This window comes from Cuculus canorus, chromosome 1 (genome assembly GCF_017976375.1).
Source record: "Cuculus canorus isolate bCucCan1 chromosome 1, bCucCan1.pri, whole genome shotgun sequence".
In the NCBI taxonomy this organism is placed as follows: domain Eukaryota; kingdom Metazoa; phylum Chordata; class Aves; order Cuculiformes; family Cuculidae; genus Cuculus; species Cuculus canorus.
Window position 1 is genome coordinate 147,103,724 of NC_071401.1, and position 21,772 is coordinate 147,125,495.

Here is a 21,772-nt window from a genome sequence, read left to right on the forward strand (position 1 = left end):
CTTATATAGTATAATCCCCAAACCATACCTTTTTTTATCTATTAGTAGGATAAACTGAATGACAAACTTGTAAGTTTTTTTCGGAGAGCTTTTGCTATAAATAGTGTGCTTTGGAGAATTTGGAAAGAAAATACCCAGAAACCATTCCTCCTCAAAAAAAGAAAATGCATTTTTAATAATTTTGAATATTTTAATCCCTTACAGCATACTTGTACTCTCAGCTTTCACATAACAAAGAAGTGCTTTGACTAGACGATAACCATTGTCTCAGACAATTGAGCATCTGAAATTTGCGTCTCTAAATTACAAGGGAAATCATTAGTGTACCTGCATGGTAGTAGAGCAATTTGGCTGGGTAGCAAATTAATTTTGCTGTGTCCTGAATCGGAAAGAATATGATAGTCTCAGAAGGCATTTACACTGTACGAGAAACTTATAATTCAGTCTTTATTTTCACATGACAAAGGAGGATAATTTTGATTCTGGATATTTAATTCCAGTGCTTAATTGGGCGATACTTTTACTATTTTTTAGTTGCTACTCTGTACATGTAAATCTCTGTATTCTATGCTGTTAGATGTTTTACGTCTTACTTGTAATTTTTTTACAAGATTTCAGTAATTATTAGTTTTCATGTCAAAATTATATCATTAGTGTGTCGAATTTTTTATAAACACAGAACAAATTTTAATTAGGGATAGGAGAGAAATTATCTGTAAGGCAAATGAAACATAAGCTACTCCTTTTTAAAATGATATAGTTTGTTTATGTAATGTTGTCTCAAAGACTTCTCTTAAAAAACATCCCTAGAGGAAAATAATTACTGATTTCCAACTGTTTCTCCCCAAACACTTTTAAGTATTAAAAGAGATACTACAAAGTCTAAAGGAAGACATAAGAAGTATGGATGAAATGACAACATTAAAAAGTCTCCAGTTAAACCAGGCTTCTATTCTAAGTATTTCACTTGCATAAAACATTGGTTTTTTAAGTTAGTGATAGAGAGATCAGGGCAAAAACTGATCTTCAATTTTCCAAAAGATAACCTGATTATTTAAAAATTTAGAGGGTTTGGTCACCATTGTAACTGAGATTCTTTTCCTTCATTTTCATTTCATTTTTGTAATACAAATTGCATCAAAGAGCAAGTTATTGTTGAACTCCAGAAAGACTAATGGCACATCAGAGTATTTTGAACTATGGATTGTACTCAGCAGTGCACAAAAGTGAGAATATTCTTGCCTTTTCTTGATAGAATTACATGAAAAATCAGTTTGGGAATTGTGGTGGCCTAGTTGTTTCCTTCTGTAGGTATTAATTGCTTTTTGTCCCTTTGCACAAGCTGCACATCGTAGATGCTTGGGAACAACATGATAGTCTGCCACTGGTTAATCTCTCTCCATAGCATAGAACTGGATTGCAAAAAATCTTTAATCTCAATGAGCTGATACGCATATAATTTACCATATCTACACAATTATTTGTGTTCTTTATAGTCTCGTGGACAGTTACAGCACTGGTTATTAAAGCTGAGTATGGTATGGAGGCTTTATCATGTGTTCTCAGTGCTTTCATAGTTCTGCATGAACCTTGCTTCATTTATGTATATATAAGAAGAAAAAAGGAAAAACAAGATGGGGACCTACAGGAGAGGAGGTGACTTTATAAATAAGGTAGTTGGATGCCGCTTTGGAATATTACTCTTCCTTGTCATACGTTTCTCTCCTGGTGCTAAACAAGTACCTGAAAATGGATTTTTTATTCATTAGCTATAACTCTTCTCTTTTTCTGGAATCCCTGATTAGAGATTCTGGATCTGATCCAAAAAAATACTAAACATTTGTTGGCACAAATGAAATAATTGAGAAATCAGCTTTAAATACTAAAAAAATTGGGGAAGAAAAAAGACTTAAGTAATTTACATTGGATATCCAAAACTGAAAATGCTTTTTGAAGAGAGTACAAAACCATCACTTCGCAGGTATGCTTTAAAAAGAAATGCATTAATGTTTGTAAAACACTCAGATTTATGGTGACAAGCACCACTGAAAAGCAGAAAGGAAGCTACTAAGTCTCTATTCAGTCCAAGCTTTGAATAGTGCATATTAAATAAAACTATCAGGTATTCATTATATGCTAAGGTTAAAGCAAATTATCAAAGTGATGTTAGTTAGGCAATACTTTGTGGCATTGAATTAGAGATCTGAGAGAAAGAACAGTAGTTGTATTATTTGACTGCATAATAATTTATATCACTTCTACCCATGGAGCAGTTCCAGATATGTCAGAGGGCTGCATCTGCTATGAACTTTGGCTTTGGAATACTTTGGTTCTTGGGTGCTTGGCCTTCTGCAGATAAAGTAAAACCCTCAGCAAGGGGCTCCTAACAGTGTTGAAAGACAGTGAGCTACCTTGGACAATCACAAGAAGGCAAGTACCTTGTTTGCTCAAGGTTCAAAATGTAGAGGCTTTTCTAAGGTTAGCTGAATACATCTGTTCTTCAAAAGCAGTGAGTAAGTTGTGCTTGCTCTGCTTATTTTAAACACAGCTGAAATAAAGTTAGGAGGAAGAGGTGGCTTTATTTACTTTCTAATAAAATCACAGAATCATTTAGGTTGGAAGAGACCTTTTGAGATCCAGTCCAACCCTCTGCTCAAGCAGGGTCCTCTAGAGCAGATTGTCCAGTACTGTGTCTGGTAGGGTTTTGAATACCTCCACAGATGGAGACTCCACAGTTCCCATGTTTGATCACCCTCACAGTAAAAAAAAAAATTGGGGTTTTTTGTATGCAGATGGAATATCTTCTGTTTCTTTTTTTTTTTTTCCATCGCCTCTTGTCCTATCAGTTGTTACTCCTGAGAAGAACTTGGCTCTTTTGTCTTGATCCCAGGTATTTATATACATTGAAAAGAACTCCCTGAGCCTTCTCTTCTCCAGGCTGAACGGTCACAGTACTCAGCCTCTCCTTGTATAAACGGTTACACTTCCTGTGATCTTGTGCTGGACTTGCACCAGTAAGTCCTTTTCTTGTACTGGATTGCTCAGAAATGGACATGGTACTCCAGATGTGGCCTCACCAGTGCAAAGCACAGAGGAAGCATCACCTCTCTTGGCCTGGTAATGCTTTTTCTAATGTAGTCTAGAGTGCTGTTGACGTTCTTTGCCATGAAGCTGGGTTACAGGGTCATGGTTAACTTCTTGTCCTCCAGGATCCCTAGGTCCTTACTCGCACAGCTGTTTTCCAGATGGTCAACTCAAGCCTGTACTGGTGCATGGGGTTGTTCTTACCCAGATGCTGGTCTTTGAGTTTCCTCTTGTTGAACTTCATGAGATTCCTCTTGACCCAGTTCTCCAGTCTATAGCATACCCTGAGAATTGCCATACAACGCTCTGGTTTATCAGCCACTTTTCCTTGGAAAATGTTACCTTATTCATCAAAACATGCAGTATAAGCAGTATAAGGTCTGAGGAAAAGACAACCTAGAATGCTACCCAGGGCATTGGATGGTCTCAAACTTGTCTGTTTGCATCAGCAACACCCATCCAGCTTCCCTTAAATTCTGTTTTTTTACCTGTGATGAGGGTTGTGAGACACAGATTTGTTTTGAAATATTCTTTAAGATGCATTTATGTGAAATATTTTAATGTGATTTTCAGAATAGCATGGCTACTTCTATTATTAGAAAAAAAATCCTTTTTCCAGATAATGATTAATAGAATCGTGCCTGTAGGCCTGTTTGCAAATACATGACATAGCTTTGGCTCTACTTTGAATGTGGTTTTCTGTGCTTGTTAGGCAAAAACCAACATGCTAACAGTTTTCCAAAGTATTTATTCTTGCTTAGCCCTAATTGGCTCAACAGAATGATAAGGGTTTCAATTTTCTTATATTGTTGCTAGTGTGACATCCTTCACACTTTAGCAAGACAATGTCTCTTCTGTTTATTGACAAAGTAGCACTCTCATATTGAAGTTAAACAGGTCTGCTGTTGTGAGAGGAATGCAGTAACAGTTGCAGCATTTTACTTCTGAAAGAAATTATTTTCTTCTGGGTTGTAGTTCTCATGAAAATGAAAACAAGCTAACAAAGTTAGTCTTTGTTATAAAGTACTTGTTAGGATGACTGCAATACTGGTTTTCATGAGCAAAATTTTCGGATTTAAATGTTCGTGGACACAGTCCTCATATATCTACAGAGATTTCCATAATATGAGCAGCTACTGAGCACGTGGCCATTTTATCTATTCAGAAGATGCCCAGAAGCTATCAATTTTGTGTATTGACATATTGTCAACCTACACAGTTTTATCTGTTTTCTGCTTCTTGCAGGGATCTGATTAATCTGATACTGCTCAGATAACTTTACATGCATAGTGGCTGCTATTACAAAACAAACTGAATATCTCTGTACATATTAAAGTGATTCATTCAATGCAAGCACAGCTTTATACAAGTCATTCAATGACCAGCAGAGTAATTAAACCTGATTCCATGCTGATTTGTATCCTGAGTTTTTAGAGCATCAGATAGCCATTTCAGCCCCCAGTGTTCCCTATGGCCTTGTGTCCCTGCAATACCTGCTGCTCACAACATTGTCTCCCTTCTCCCTGTGCTTTCTACATCATTATTTCTCTTCTGTGTCACTAAACTACTGGCTGAGCAAGAGGCATCATGCCTAGCTCCAAGCTGGTTGCTGACTGGCCAGCTGGCAAGCTTATGCTATTATAAGCTCATACAGCTCATATTACTGCCTCTTCCTCACTGAGGGCACAGGTTTGATCTCTTTATTTGCCTAGCCACTGTTCCCTTTTTGTTATCTTGTTTGACTATAATTGGAGGTAGGTAGTATCTATCCTTGTGTCAGACATGGATGAAATTGGCCCAAAGGTTCAAAAATAATTAGAAGGAATAATTAGTAGATGAATGGACAGAACTGAAAGACAGTGTGACTGCTGCTGTCCATCACCATACACTGTTGGCTGGTTGAGCCAGAGCAGGGTGTATGAACTCTAGAAGCTTTTTACACTTCACTACACTTGTATATTTTCTATGAGTTAAAAGAATACCACTGATATTAGATTACTGAGGCATAGACCAAATAAAATTTAAAGTAATTTTGCTTAACATAAGAATAACGGGCTTCCAGTTAGCTAAAAGAGATTGTGTATGTTGAACTTAGCTGTAATTAAAATAAAAAGAGAATGTTACAACTCTTGAAATCACACTCCACACTGCCTGTTTTGCTTAGCATATCACCTTCCTTTGCAGACCAGATATCATCTCCTTGCACCAGTGTCTCATGGCTGGCGAGTTTCTTTTAGAATCACTTTTAATACTTTTCAGCTATTCTTTTTGTTATCTACATGCACAATGGGGCTCGGGGCAAACTTTCTCTAAGTGACAATTATAAAAGTAAAAAGATTTTTGATTATTTGCTACTAATCAAAGGATTGACAACCAACCTCATACCTTCTTTCATAGAAACTGCCCATGTCTTCTGATGCAACTTACACCTATTGCCTCTTGTACTCTCCACCTATCTCCTTGTGAAGTGAGAGGCTACATCCTCTTTGTAGCCACCCTTTCAGTACTGAAAAACAATGATGAGGTCTCTACTGAGCCTTGTCTCCATCTCCAGGGACAAAAGACGTAACTCCTTCAGTCTTTCAACACAGGGCAGGTTTTCTAGCCAGTCATCTTCGTGGCCCTCCTTTTGACCTTCTCGAATCTGTCCATGTCTTTCTTGAATTGTGGGGACCAGGATTGGACATAGTGCTCGAAGTGTGGCCTGACAAGCACTGAGCAGAGTGGGATAATCATGTTTCTGCTTCTGCAAGTATAGATGGATGCAGCCCATAATATGATTTGCCTTCGTTGCTCCAGCAGTGCACTGCTGTCTCATTTTCATCTCATCCATGAGAACCCCAAGGTCCCTTTCAGCCAGGCTGTTCCCCAGCAACGTAGATCCTAGCTCATATTGGGCTTTTTGGTTATGTTGTCCCAGGTGCAGGACTTTGCACTAGTCTGTTAAATTTAATACTGTTCTTGCTAGCTCACACTTCCAGCCTGTCAAGGTCTCTCCATAAGATGTCTCTCCCTTCTAATGTGTCCACCTCACCACCCATTTTAGTGTCATCAGCAAACTTGGTGAGGGTGCTTTCAATCTCATAATTCAGGTCATTTCTGAAGATGTTGAACAGTGTGGGTCACAGCGTCAATTGCGGGGGGATCCCACTTGTGACCACGTGCCAGCTCAAGTAAAAACCAATGATCATCACCCTCCCAGTGCAGCCTGTTAGCCAACTCATCTCACAGATTACCCATCCAGTCTGTAAGTCACCAGTTTGTCTAAGAGGAAGCTGTGGGAAAGTGTCGAATGCTTTGCTGAAGATGGGTGTGACATTTGCCCTTTTCCAGTCATTAAGGATATCCCCTGGTCATTTCAGAGGTTACAGGCAGTGGCCTTGTAACAATGCCAGCTGCTTCTCTTCCCATCCCAGGGTGGTTTGTTTCATAGAAATCTCTTTTTCTAGTAGAAAATATATCAACTGTTGTCATGGAGAAGGTAGAATCTCCATCACTACTATTCTTTTAAAAATCAGACACTTGTCTTTTTATTCAGACACTTGTCTTTTCAATCTGAATTATGAATGGCAGAAGATTAGAGTTAATCCTGCTCTGTGAAGAGGGAAATGAATAGACAAACTCTTGAAGTCTTTTCCAGCCCTATGGTTCTGTGAATGAAATCTGCATTTATGCTTGTGGTAGTGAGTGCATCTGCTTTGCGTTGTTTTTACGTGCAGCAATACTGATGTAGGAAGGTGAGGCAGCAGTGACAAAGCTATGTAGTACTTCTGAGGGATTTCCAAAGAAGAGAGAGCAATAAGGAATTTTCACCTATGAGTAAGCATCAGATTGAACCTTTTGGAGGAATCTTTTGCACTTATCATGAATTAAAATTGATTTCATAATATCCAAATTTCCAGTATGGATATTCCAAATATCCAGTGATACACCAAACTGCAGCTCAGGTTTTTTGACTTATTTTAGTTCTTGGTGTTAGATTGTCCTTAGCTAATATACATTCTAAATTTGTTTATCTTTTTAACTTTTATATGTAGAGGGCTATGTTAAACAGAGAGGAAGTTGGTATGTTTGCAAAAAATTTGCTAACTAGAGACAAAAAATATTTGAAAATTTACTGCTTTCTCCCTTTTGTATTTCAGGTATTGGTGGTAATCTAGTAGCTATTCAAGCTAGCAGAATTTCTACCTACCTCCATTTACACAGCATTCCTGGAGAACTGCCAGAAGAAGCCAAGGGTTGCTATTATCCATGCAAAACCTATTACGGTACAGGTGTGTATCAGTCAGTTAACTGTTAAACCTACTGTCACATGCCTCCTTTTTTTCCCCCCTGTATGGCAGACTAACACCAGTGAGACATGGCAACAAACTGAACTTGGTGAATGCAATTCAAAGGCTTGGTGGTTTCCTTTGCCTGCAGCTGGTTGCTCCTTAGAATCACAAGGAACTCCCTGCAGGAGGTGATGCACAGAGAAGAACACAGACAAAGGTTTAACCCTGGCAAGGGTTAAAGATAGGGACTTAGGAGGCAGGGCAGTGGTGATACTCACTCCGAAGGATTTCAACCTGCAGCTTTCCTTAGCTTGTTCAACTGCTCCCAATGTTCGTCATTTACCTCCAGAAGTTCAAACTAATCTCCTGTTGACTTTTCCTCTAACGTTATACTAAGCCAAGTCTCTGCTTTCCATTTCCCATTTGCCATTTTCTTTCTAAGTTCTTGCTTCACAGCTTATTCCTCCCTTGTATTGATTGTCCCCTCTCCTAATAATGAAGGAACTGTTGTGAAATGTAATGTGTCAAGATTATATTACACTTCCGTGTTTATGAAACGAATTGGGACAGATGAGAAAATGGTAAATGTGGGATTACTTTTTAGTAATATAAGGTACTTTTGAGAATGTCTTGAATATGGTGTCCAAAATATCTTCCTTCCTAGGAAGGCTTCAGGAGGTTGCTGCAGCTTCAGAAGAGAAGCTGGTATTTGCACCCTCTTCTGGAAGGGTCCTACTTAACTTTTCTGGCAGATACCAGAAGTGGCTTTTTTCCCTCAGTGAAAATCCTCAAGGATTCTCTTAGCAAAAAATAATGCCTGCTGTTCCATGCTAGTCAATGTTGTGGAATTCCAAAACTGTTTTTTTTTAATATTAAAATTAATAAAAATCTGGTATAATAATTGAAGAACATAACTGAATTTTGGATTTTTTAATTGCAGGAGTAAATAACAAATCAGCCCAAGTTCTGCTTCTTTTGGTTATTCCTGGACACTTGATATTCTTGTACACTATCCACTTAATGAAAAGTGGCCACACTTCCTTAACTCCGATCTTCATAGCAGTATATTTGTTTGCAGCTCTACTACAGGTAAGAACAAGTATGACTTGAAAATGCTTTTGCAAAATCAAGTTCTTGAAGAATATAATGTTTCATCTGATCTTTGGAAATCCCATGAGTAGTACAAGGAGCTATGGGTTTGGACTTTCAGCACGTTTTTGAAGTAATGGATTATCTCCACACATATGCAGCTTACACAGGTGTATCTGTATTGTGAGTGCTTTTCAGAAGACACTTGACTGCATTATTTCCCAGTCATGCGTCTTGCACTTTCTCTTTCACATGCTTCTTGGAACTGTTACATCTAAAACCCCCATCATTTTAATCAACTAGAGAGGAGATGGAGAGAAGCAAAATTAGCATTTATGTATAATGAATATATCAAGGAAAACTCTCGAAGAACTTTCCTGAAGTGTTTCACACTACTGTTTTAGTTAACGTAGTCAAAAAAAGCAGTAGATGAGAATGTTACGGCTTGCTTAGTGAATTCTTAGTTTTTACTGAAGTTGAAGAGTCTGACAGTGATCACTGTACAAGAAATTGTAACTGCAATAGTTGTCAAACATATTTACATTATTTTGGTTGGTCTTACCTAGTGGCCTGTTCAAACCCTGCAAGGTTTGTAAGTTGCCTTTTGAAATAGCAATGTCTTAAAGTGAAATAAATTCACTTAAAGAAATTAGTAATAAAAAATCAGAGAATTTTAAGAAATCCACTGCCATTTCTTAGCTAAAACTTGGCTGAATTATGATATTTCCTTGCACTTTAAAAACAAAAATTGACTGTTCGTATTGCATAATAAAAATACAGTTCAAGTATCTATAAGTTAAATATACATATTACTTCTAAAAATGTGACCAACTGAGTTTTAAAATAGAGACAACATTCTTCTCAGTCAATCCTTAATAAAAATTATGATTTTTAAAGTTCTGAATTTTCTTTCTGTGCTTATCACACTGCTATTTCAATAAAGATAAATTTCAAACCTGTTACTATTTTAATTTCTATGAGAATTCTATACCACTTTGGTAGACTGTAAATGGTAAAGTTCCTACCTTTGCAAGCGAGCATGTTGTGCTTGAAGTTATAAATTATTTTTAATTTTGCTCTCACATATCTCTCCCTAGCTTCCAGCCTTATCATTTGTTTTATATTGTGTTCTGCTGATGAAATGATGCTATTAATCCACTCACTCTGTCTGTCTGTCCTTCATAATAACTTTTGAATCCTTTAGCTCATTTCAGTCAAGTTCTTCTAAGTCTTGGCTCTCTTAGTGGTACCAAACTCCTATAAGCTTTACGGAAACAGGTTGAGGAAAGAGTCCCTCTTAATGCCTCTACTGAAGGTAAAACTGCAGAGTGATTTCAGCCACTATTAGGCTTAAAAGATGTCATGTGAGAATGAACTTGAAGTCATAAATCCATGTGAAATCCATACCATCCTCCTACTTATAGAACTACAATTGTAATACAAAGGCTACAAACCTTTTCTTCAGCGGCAGAAGAATAGGTAAGATGTGAGAAATGCAGAAGTTCAGTTGAAAACCAAGGTAAGGCATTAGGGCAGGACTTTTCAGATCATACAGCAGTTCAGACCCATCATCAGCACATATACACGCGTGAAGTTGACTTTTATAAATGATTAGTCTGATTAGAGTATTGGATTTTGCAGTCATGCATCTCCATGGTGGTCCCTATGACCCAATTTGCTTGACTTTTCACCTATAAAGCAGACATGAAGCTTCTTTTTTTTTCCCCTGCTCTTTCTAAGGATTATGTTTTTCTCTTTACCTTCTCCCTTTAGCCATAACAGACAGTTTGATGTGTATTTACTTCAAAACTGAGTAAGAATAGTGCATACTTCTAACTTCTCATGGGTCTTGACAGATTTTCATGGAATCCCATGCCTTTTAACACCTTTTGAAAATATTTAATAGATTCTTTCTGCCATTCTGATTATTCTAACATTTTTCTAGTAGTGATTATTGTAGTTTTGATACCTCTAATTAGAGCAGATTTAAAATTTTCAGAGGCAACTCTAGACCTTTAAATCTAGAACATATTTTAGTTTTCTGTCAGTCTGAAGCACTTCCCTACTGTGGTTGTGTGCTTTTAAGTTACATCTTTCTCAAAGAAAATGCTTATACATTTGTACTTTTTTTCAGTGCCATCATCTACGCACCTGGTTATGGTAAAGAACAGTTTTCAAGCTACCATTTCTTTTGGCATAAGCCAACACTTACTGATCTCATTTTCCCAGGTTTCTTCTATATTTTTGTCCTCCCAAGGAGAGCTTTTCCAGCTTTGCTGTAAAACTGAAAAACTTCACAGCTAGTTATTATCATTTCAATTATCAAGAAAAGAAATCCATTTGGAGTCTTACGAGCAGTGAGAGATCTGCATTCTAGACCTTTTTTATAATATATTTGATGTTTATACTTCATGTTTATTTTCAGTTTGCATGGAAGGCATATGAAAATGGATATAAAAAATTACAAGCCTGCATTTGAGCAGTCTGTATCTTTTGTCTTTGAGGCGGTAGATGATAATATAATAGACTATGGTGGTTCCCAAATGTAAAAGTTAATTATGGTCAGTCTTGCATTTGAGGATGTTTGATATCACTAGTTTGCCCTTTCCAATTCCTTACTTATGTTTAGCTGATGGGGGGAGAAGAGTAGATGAATAATGATTGTGGCAATATACCACTTATTTACATTTGTTTCACTATGTTAAAAAATTAATGCTAAATTGAAAAGCAACAGCAGGAACAAAGTAAATTTTCTGTCTTTAAAATTCAGGTGACTCTTGTAAAATGTTAAATTATTTAGTGATATATTTTACAGTGAACTGAAATAGATTTTAAATTAACTGCAAGATCTATTATCTCCAATTGTCTAGTTTGTTTAAAATGGAGAGGAAGGAGGGAAATGACAAAAGTAGCACTGGAATGTTACAGTAAGCAGAAAAAAATTAAGGAATTGTTAATACAAAATCATTAATTATAACTTTTATATTTCTCTCTTCCGCTGTTAGTTTATGTTCTTCCACATTACCTCTACAGTATAAATTTATACCATAAATATGAATTCTGTTTGGCATTTTAACAAGATTTTTCAGACTTCAACATTCTTCCAAAAGTGATAAATTGGAATCTATTTGCATTGCAAGCTCTGTATACTACTACTGAAGTTCCAATTGGATAGTTAACTTCATTTTCATCCAATTCTGATACTTGTTTGATTGTTGTTTTTTACCACCCATGCCTACCAGCTTCTTTCCTCTCTTCTCCTGACCTGTTCTTAGATATTCTCTCCCCAGCATGACATTTAATTGAAGTATTTATGGGAAATAAATAATTAATATGACAGGATGTACATTAGCAATAGTGTGATTTAGTTACTATTGACCAAAAATATGCCATGTAGTAAAACAAAGTACAGTTTCACTAAATATGTAGCTATTTCTTAAAATCATTAAATTAAGATATTTTAAATAATATGATCATTATGATCTGCATTCTCTCTGATTCTTTATGAACAGGGGTTTCTACACTTAAGAAAACCCAGCAACTGTTTTATGTTGTTTTCCTACCTTTAAAAGTACAGTTGTTTCTATTCTTTAAATAAATACATATTCTTGAATCATAGAATCACCAGGTTGGAAAGGACCCACTGGATCATCGAGTCCAACCATAAGTTGGATCATAAGTCCAACTTGAAGCGTTCTTCAAGTAAATTTATAAATTGGTTTTATTAATACAAGACAATACTCCCTTTATTTTTAGAGGGGCTAGGATTTCACAATTATATTTTCATAAAGTTGGGGAAAACTGTACAAATATATGTATTAATCTGTATTCAACAGGAGCTTTTAGGCTTGAGTTTAAAAGGTCTGCATTAGCTCTGTAGTAAGGAGTTTGTTCTCTGTTTATGAACAGCAGCATCAAAGGAAGATTTTAGAAGTTACATTATTAGGGAGTCATGCCCTGTAAGTATGCACGGAACTTCACATAATGCAATGTGCAGTATCTGGTCAAGCCAATGTGCATGAATGTAAACCAGTATGTTGATTTGAAACGTGTTTTGAATTTGTTGAGTGGCCTCGATTTAGGAGGAGTACTCTTTTCTTGAAAATTTTACAAAAGCAAGTCACCTGTGAGCACATCCTGGTATGCTACGTGCAGTTACAATCTGGAGTTTGATCAACAAAGAATATATTAATTGAAAAACAGTTATCCTCTTATACCTCAAGAAGGCACAAAATATTTTTTAACTGTATGAGGCTGTGTACTGAGCAAAGTTTGATCCTCTGTCTTGTCAACCTGCAACAGAATGAGAGCAGCACTGGAATTGCCAAGCCGTCAGTCCTGACTGAGGGCTCTGAGTGTTCAAAGGTGGCCTTTGTTTTTCATGTTCTCACTGAGCCAGTAAAACGCCCTCTCTGAGGAATTTTCACACCTCCTAACCAAATCTGAGCACACAGTTACATTAAAGACTCGTGGAATAAACAAACAATAGAAGGTTCCCAGAGCTATTGCCAAGCAAATAAGTAATTTCAAAATCTAGTCTTTCTTATCCCATGAAGGTCAGATGTGTACTGCTGTGAAGTAACTTCTGCAGTGCTTCAGGGCTGTTTAGGGCAATAGAAAACTAAGAATTCAGCAATGCTCATAATGACTTCCTGCTCACATCAAAAATGTCTTGTATTTCTCAGTTGTGTGAGAATTCTAATGCTGGTATGGGCCTCTTTGATGTGGAAAAATAACTTGTGGGGAAGACTGTACGTTATACAGAAATAAAGAATATTGTGTTTGTAGGGAAGATATTGATGCCTTTTAAATACAGCTTTTTTTAATAGGAAAGTTTATTTCTGAAATGTAGAGTGTATAACTGCTAAAGAGACTACGTGATTCGAGGAAATATGAAAACTGAAGTCCAAACCTGGACCGTTCTGTATGTTCAACACTTTCTCATTACAGCATTAAAAGCAGACTTGTCCGATTAATTGGAATCTGAATGTGGGCATGTCCTGCTCCTTCACTTCCAGGCACATTGCTATCTGTGGTAGAAGCTTGGCTCCTACCGAGTCATTAGCAGGGATATCTCATTTTTTTGCCTCCAGTAGGCTGAACTTGAGGTGCTTATGTAAGTTGCATGACACTGCATTGTGCTACAGCTAGTGCAGACTGAACATATCTGAACACATAAGGGTCTGGGATGCACTCCTCATTCAGACATCTGACAAACAGCCTGAAATTAGGACTGGCTTGGTCAAACCAGGATGTCTGGCAAAGCTACAAAGAAATCAAGAAGGCAGTCTGAGGAATTTGGATTTAAAATGTGGAATAAAAAAAAATTTCCTTCTGCAAAATTATGTCAATATAATCAAATTATTTTAGAAACAACTTCAGTTAAAATGGTATCCTTGTTTTTACCTAGGTGAGGTTTTAGTCTTGCATAAATTTATGTTATACTGTCCAGATACTTGGATACAATAGCATAGCTAAAACCACTGAGCTACGATGCGAGCAAGAACAAGAAAAACTTGCTGTTCAGTGGTTTCTTTGCAGTCAGACATTAAAGAAAATTTCTGTATGTTTGGAGGAAATAGTGACTTGTTCCCCCTTGACATTATGCACACCAGATGTGTTACATGAGAAGACAGTGGAGATAAACTTCTTTTGAAAAATACATGTTTTTGAGATGATTTTGAGAGACATGATTTTGAGAGTTCACTGACTAGAGAATTCTGGCTGTAGAGAATAGAAATTAAGCAAGGAAGTTCAGTGTAGATCTATTATGAGTCCTTTACAGTTAGTACTTAGTTTCACGTGAAGACATCAAAAGCCATTTAAAATCTGAGAAATGTAACATATAATTTAATAATTAACCTAATGAAAGGTTAAACCCACTAGAAGACCTAAACCACAAGTCTAGTTGGAATGTCAGAGTCAGGAGACAGTAATTTTTAGAGATCCTTAAATGAGGTTTTTCACTCATAATTAAAACAAAAAATAAACTTACCTTTGAATTTCATGGATTTATGAGATTTCTTATGCAGTAAATACCAGGTTCTTGTCATAGTTACATTATAGGTGAATTTTGACTCAGTATAGGTTTCACAGTAAGCAGAACTAAACTAAACCTCAGAAGAGGTTACCACAGTTTATTTGCATCTGTGTTTCCTGTCTAAAGTAGCAGAATGAAACTATTTTGTAATGTATCTTCATACGGAAACTTTTTAAGGTGAATAGTCAGTACTACATGGAGGATATCCTGTCCATCTAAGGCATGCAAAATAAACTTACAATAAGTCTTGGTTCTACATACTAGACTTATAGTTTAGTGAATTTTGATAAAAACTGTGTCAAAAAAATGTAACCCAAACTTTCCCTTGCCAGTCTGATGTTGAAATTCACTAATCACAGCAGCTGATGTATGAATGAATGTAAATATGAAAGATTCAAACCGGTTTTACAAATATTATGAATTTGAATGTTGTACTTCTTATCACTATTAATTTGAAATGCATTCAGTGATTAAATATGCTCTTGCTAGATGAAAGAAACAATACAAATATTATAGCATCCTGCCACACATCATTTAGGCTCTAGGAAGGTTAGAGTTTTTGTTTATTTTAAAAATGGTTTCATTCTTTTCCTTTTTCAGAAGTCATGAGAAATTAATTCCATGAGAAAATGCAGATAGCTTTTAGAGGTCCTTCCTACATGCAAAAGCCCCAAAATAACTTTTCTTTAGCTAAACTTCTTATTTGTATCTAAAGACCTGCAAAGAATGAAAGCAAATTTTGTTTCCAATAACAAAGGAAGAAACGGCTTTGTGTTGTATAATGTTTCCATTTCTAGTCTTGCAATCATAAGGTTTGAGCTTTATATAGTGAGGCTCACTCTTACTTAAGCATTCACATTCAATTTAAGTTTCAATCTGATTTTCATAATTTGAATCAAAAAGTTCAATATCTAGCATTACTCTCTATTTCTGTCCTTTGTTGTACAAAATACATGTACTTAAACTCCTTATTTTCAGATTCTTCATCGGTAGGGGTTGATAAAGACTACATTTGTCCTCTGCCCTTTCCTCCCTCCCTCCCTCTTGTTCTTAACGCTATGTTCTGCTGCTTCTGTCTTCTGACGACCTTTTTTGCCGATGTTATTGATAGGTCTTTTTAGAAATAAAACTGATGATGCCTTTAGTTTCGTTTTCCTCAATTTTGATTATATTTTTTTCTGAGAAGAGTAGTCACCTGGCATGCTGTTCCTTTTAAAATACCAAAGCATCTGGAATTTCACCTATATTTTAGTAGTCCTTGCTCTGGGTTTTTTTAATTTGATCAATGATCATACTGTCTCTCCCTTTTCTTAGACAGATCTTTTTATGTATGTAGATATTTAGTTATTCTTTACCTCTCTTAAACCTTCAGGTTATTTCATTCTTCAGTCTGGCAGAATTCCTAGCACTCTGTTTGGTAATTCTACTACTACTCATCTCTTCTTTTTTGCAAAAAAACCCACTTTATTGTTCTCTTCCTCTGTGTATTAAACAATTTCAAAATACTAGCTCACATCTTTAACAGTTCTGCATATATTTACAGACTTTTCTTATCACTTTTCTACAGCATTTTGTGCTAAACAGATAATTTTTCTACTATCTTATTAGGCTTTTCTATAATTTCAATCCCTTTATTTTTTTCTCTCAAAACCAGCTGGTTTTTAATTTGAATTAGGAAAGCTTTCTTCATAACATGAGTGCTGAGCAGAAGTACACAGTATTTGTGCTGCTATGCCATCTGTGTGATTTTACTGAAATAAGTATAGGTCACTGATAAACTCCAGAAAACGTGGTGTTGTGCTGCTACAGTTGTAAGTCTCATAATGTCTCTTATATGAATTTTCTCTCTCTCTTTTTTTTCTTTTAATACATGTCAGATCTTTGGGAGTGACTTTTCTTATCACTTTAAATTCAATGACTGTCTTACTTTAAAAAAGTCTAGTGAACTCATAAGTAGGGCTTTTGCTTATTTTTTAAAAATAATAACAGTTGATTGATGACTTTCATCGCTCCCTCTTAATATTGATAAGAAGCAACATCTTGTTAAAGATTTAAATCACAGTGATTGGCTTCTGTCTTGCAACACCAGCTACTGTGAGCAAACAAGTAACCATTTGCAAAGACTGATCTGTATAATTCTTAGATGTTAGTGAGTTTCTAGCCATGCAGATGTGTGATGATTAATAGCATTATTCCTTTACCAAAATAAAGCCTGGTGAACTTCAGTCTCATAAAAACATATTTTCTAAGCACTATTTCCCAACTGCCATCATATCTTGTTATAAACAGCAGTTCCTATAATATGCTATAACTTTTTTCCTATTACTTGCAAAACTGAGGTTTGTTATAATTTGTGTTAGCTATTATGCGCCCATCAGTTAATATAGCAAAAATAATTATTTGGAAAGGTTCATAAAACTTCATTTCCAAACTATCTATTTTTCACAGCACTCCAGTTGTTGTAGGGTGGAAAATACATAGACAAAACAAAGGTTTTCACGTCATGATTTTTAAGACCCAAAAGCTTATACTGTCATTTAAATTGAACTGTGTATGTTGTGTCTAATTTGTTGTGTTATATAAATGCATTATAAATTATTTTTGGAATGGATGCTCTCATCTTCTAATCATGTGGAACACACATAACTATTGTTGATGTGAGGCGCTACAGAGTCTTCCGTGTACATCCTGTAGGAGATGTTAATGTACAGTATCTCTTATAAACAGGCTTCTTTTTGTCTCTGTTAGAAGAAGGAGCCAACTCAAAGAATCCGATAGTCTTCCAAAGAAAACATCTGTTTTAAATATATTTGTTTGGATTCCAGTCAGCACACCTAGAACCTGCATAATTAGCTTAGGCTACAGAGTTCCCTTTTCAGAAGATATGTTTATATAAATAAGCCATGCATTTTTCATTAAGTAAATATTCCTTTTTTTTTTTAATTAGAAATTCAGGTTTGTTATTTAACACATTTTGCTAGGCCAAGATTAATTGAAAAACTTCTTCAGCATGATTTTAGTAACATCCATTGAACTGTATTTTGTATTGTGGAGCAACATCAGTAAATGAGTGCATACATTTAGAAAGATGCTTTTGATACCAGTAATTGATCATTTACTAAATAAAATGTGAATTTTGTACTTTTTACTACTTTTGATGCTGCATATTGCTTTAAATATACATAGTATTTTTAAAAAATTAATTATGATAGTAAGTGTCTTAAGTTTGCCCTTCCTAAAGATCTGATTAACTAAAAATACATAAAATACAGTGTTTATTTCATTTTAAGCAGCTCCTTAGAATAGACAAGAAATGGAATCTCAGTTAGTGATCTTTTCTCCATTCATCTCGTGCCATGTCACACCACATGATTCCACTGGAACAGAATCTATTATCATACAGCCATGCAACATTAAAAGAATCCTTTTCTAAAATGGCATAATGATTATGCATACCTGTGGTATTTAGCTCAAACCTCTCCAGTGTTCAGACATTCACAGTTGGGAATGAGATCTTCTGCTATGGGACAAATTCAGCCTGGAGTGACAATTTCATAAAATAAATTGCAGGTATGCCTTACTACAGAAGGTCTGAAGCTGTTATTTAATGAATAAAAGTGGCTTCTAGACCATTTTTTTGCAGTTCATACAATTAAGATGGAACTGGTTTTAATCTGGTCTGGTATTCTTTGTATCATGTTTGATTTCAGTGCAGTTCTAGACCTGTGGAAACAAGGGTTAGCCTGTGTTTTCATCTGGAGCAACATAGAATCATAGAATCAGAATTGTTAGGGCTGGAAGGGACGTTAAAGATCATCTAGTTCCAACCCCCGTGCCATGGGCAGGGACATCCCTCTCAATCAGGTTTCCCAAGGCCCCATCCGACCTGGTCTTGAACAGCTCTAGGGATGGGGCAGCCACAACTTCCCTTGGCAAGGTTCTGAGTGATCTTGAGATCTCACTTAGGCTCTTCTGATAAACAGAGCGATGTCTTGTGCAATAAGTGCATTCACATTTGTTTGGATATTTTGCTTTTTCTTGCCCTTTTCAGAAGTCCTCAAGCATAGGCAGGATGAAGAATGCTATCGGTGATTCAATGTGTTCCTTCTACCTGTGCATATGATTGACTGAGAAAACTTGGCTACGTGTCCCTGTCTCTAGCTGTGGGGAGTTTTAGTCTGAAATTCATTTATATTAATTATTCATTGGCCCCTCACTACAAGAAATATATTATGGTGCTGGAGCATGTCCAAAGAAGAGCAACGAAGCTGGTAAAGGGTCTAAAGAACAAGTGCTGCTTAGGGAACTAGGGTTTACTCTGTAGAAAAAGAGGATGAGGGAAGGCTTTACCGCAGTCCACAACCACCTGAATAGAGCTTGTAGCAAGGCGAGTGTCAGTCTCTTTTCCCAATTAACAAGTGAAAGGACAAAAGAAAAGGCCTCAAGTTGCACCAGAGGAGATTTAAATTGGATATTAGGAAAAATTCTCCACTGAAAGATTTGGAAGCATTGGAACAGGCTGCCCAGGGAAGTGGTTAAATCACCATCGTTGCAGGTGTTTAAAAGACATAAGTATAGTGCTTAGGGATAGGGTTTAGTGGTGGACTTAGTGTTAGATTTACAGTTGGACTTGATGAAGACCTTTAAGGTGTTTTCCAACCTAAATGATTCTTTTATTCTGTATTTTTCAAAAGCAGTTGTACTAAGTGCTAAATACTAAAGAGGCAATTATGTTGACTGTTTATTTCCATTCAGTATAACTTCTGTGATAATAATGTAGATTTTGTTTGTTTGATGCTTTGTAGGTATTTACTCTGTTGTGGATTGCTGACTGGATGGTGCACCACTTCTGGAAAAAAGGGAAAGATCCTGACAGTTTTTCTATCCCTTATCTTACTGCACTGGGAGATCTGCTTGGAACTGCCTTACTAGCTATAGGTTTTCATTTTCTGTGGCTCATAGGTGACAGAGATGGTGATGTGGGAGACTAATTATTCCAATGAATGCAATTGCTTTTCCTGGAATATTGACAAGACCATTCTACTTGAAGCTTCTCACAGTGATTTTTCACTTGGTATAAGTAAACCAAGTCGACACTGATATAAAACAGCCTTAGTGATTTTAGTTTAGTTTGATTTTTTAATTATAGGATGGAACTATGAGACTTTTCCTCTGAAACCAAGGTGGATTGCTGCTAGTAAAATCACCTGAGTAGACACAGTGAAGGGCAGATTAGATTTTATTAAGTTTTGAATTTCTAAAAGATCTGCACTTTTAAAAGAACAATTCCTTATCTGTATTGCAAATCAGAACAATCTCTAATTGCTCATTCAGAAAAGGAGTGCAAGACCCAGTGGGTGGCTTGCCTTGTCTTTCCCTCCCAGGAACAAAGTGGGTATGTATTTTTATCTTACCACAGAAGTGGTTAGTAGACCTAAGATGAATCAGTTTCACAGACATTACCTAATTAGTTGATGATATGTTCTTATCTTGCAATTTCAGGCCGGTAGCTCTCTGACCATTACAGACTTGATATCAATAATACCTGTTATGGTGATTTGAACCCTGACTGTCTAAACATTTTGTCACAAGCTTTATTTTATGCATATTAATATGACCATCAGCATTTATAAGATTAGACACTAGAAAAGTGTCTGCAGGACTGAGCCATTTTTCTTTATGCTAAAAAGAGCAACCTAATCATTTTGCTGTTGTTATTTATGAGAGCAAGAGCATAGCAAAGACAAATAATATGCACTGACCTTATCAATAATAACAGAGGGATGATTAAAACTCCTTGTGCTGGAAAGTGTATTTTCATTTAGCAACTGAAAAAAATGTTTAACTAACTGATATAATGGTGGTGTAATGGCCAGTATCCTGATTTTAATGAAGTATTTAGAGGTGTTGATTCAAATGTAAATACTGACCCCTAATTAAAACTTGGGGTATAAGAGATCGTGTTTCCTCTTTTAGACACTTAGGAAGTTACATAAAACTTCTAAAATTCCAGAGCTGTCTATGTCATCCATTTCTAAACAGGAGTCTTTGCTAATAGGATTTCCGTTTCCAAACTATCAAAGTAATATGGTCAATAAGGAAAATGACTGCTTCTGAATTATTTGTATACCTCAATATTTCAAATAATACATTGATTATGAGGACTCTGGTTGCCACTTTGACAAAAATGTACTAATTGCTCTGCTTCAAAATCTAACGGGAGTTTCTCGTAGTATATGTTTTTGAAGACTGTAGCATACATCCCAGATGCATAATTAAATAAACAACTCATATTTTAAGTGTTGTGGTTGAAAGTTTTATATTTTGAGACTTAAATTAGATAATTAAATCCTTATATCAGCTTATGTTGTAATCCTGCAAGCATTAGTCATGTGAATTATGCTTATAAATCCCTTTTAATTTGCTGGGCCTACTCAGATTAATTATGTGGATAAGTGTTAACTAGAATTCTATAGGTGTTGGTCACCTTAAACTCTGTGGAAGTGAAAAGCATTTGCAATTCTGAAAATTAAACCAGCTATTCAGTGCCTACACATGGATTTTAGATGCCTGACTTTTAGCTCCCTCATTTAAACAGTTTTGTTTAAGTTTTTTCTTACAGTTATGATAATATAGTTGTTTGAGTGAATCATATGTATTATGTCTCTGATTATGTGAGAGAAAGATGAAATCTTCCTAATTTCAGGTTCTCTGACTTTTCATAGTTTCTGTTAATGTTATTTAAAATAATTCCTTGTATGTAGCATTGTGGGAAATACTCCTATTAAATTGTTTAAAATGGACTAGATGTAACTCTTTTAATTTTATTATTTTTTCCAAAATGCACATTTATTTTTGGTGCACATGTAGATGCAATTTTTTTATTCTGCTAGAACTGCCATCTGAATCAACTAAGCTGCCATTTCAAGCACTTTTCTTGTTAGAGCGACTGGATCTTAAAGACCTTTTGTTAGTGAATTGCAAGATTCTTAACAAATTAAAATTGCTTGAGATACTTGTAATCTGTGCTTATGTGATGTGTGAGGGCATTGCAGTGTTCAGTCATAGCACTGAACCAGTGTTCAGTCATAGCAGTATCCTCGGTGTGTTAAATGTTTTCCCGGTAAATAAGTAACAACTGCTGGTTTGGTCTGCTGACAAGTGGGTGACTGTTTAGATTGCAGAATTGGGGAAGAAATATTAAATGGGACAAATTCAATTAAATTTGAAAAGGGGAAATATGTTGGCAGACTGGAATAATCTGAGCATGGAAATAGTAAATTAT

The 21,772-nt window shown here is 35.8% G+C and overlaps 1 protein-coding gene across 1 annotated transcript in view; it reads left to right on the forward strand.

The window, feature by feature from the left end:
* The window catches only part of SLC41A2 (solute carrier family 41 member 2), a 59,211-nt gene extending 37,921 nt beyond the window's left edge, over nt 1-21,290 (forward strand). The window contains exons 9-11 of the mRNA XM_009561982.2: nt 7,227-7,358; nt 8,299-8,447; nt 19,293-21,290. Coding sequence (XP_009560277.2) covers nt 7,227-7,358; nt 8,299-8,447; nt 19,293-19,478 — 467 coding nt within the window. The 3' untranslated portion in view covers nt 19,479-21,290. The remainder of the gene's footprint in view (nt 1-7,226; nt 7,359-8,298; nt 8,448-19,292) is intronic.
* The last annotated feature ends 482 nt before the right edge of the window (nt 21,291-21,772 follow it).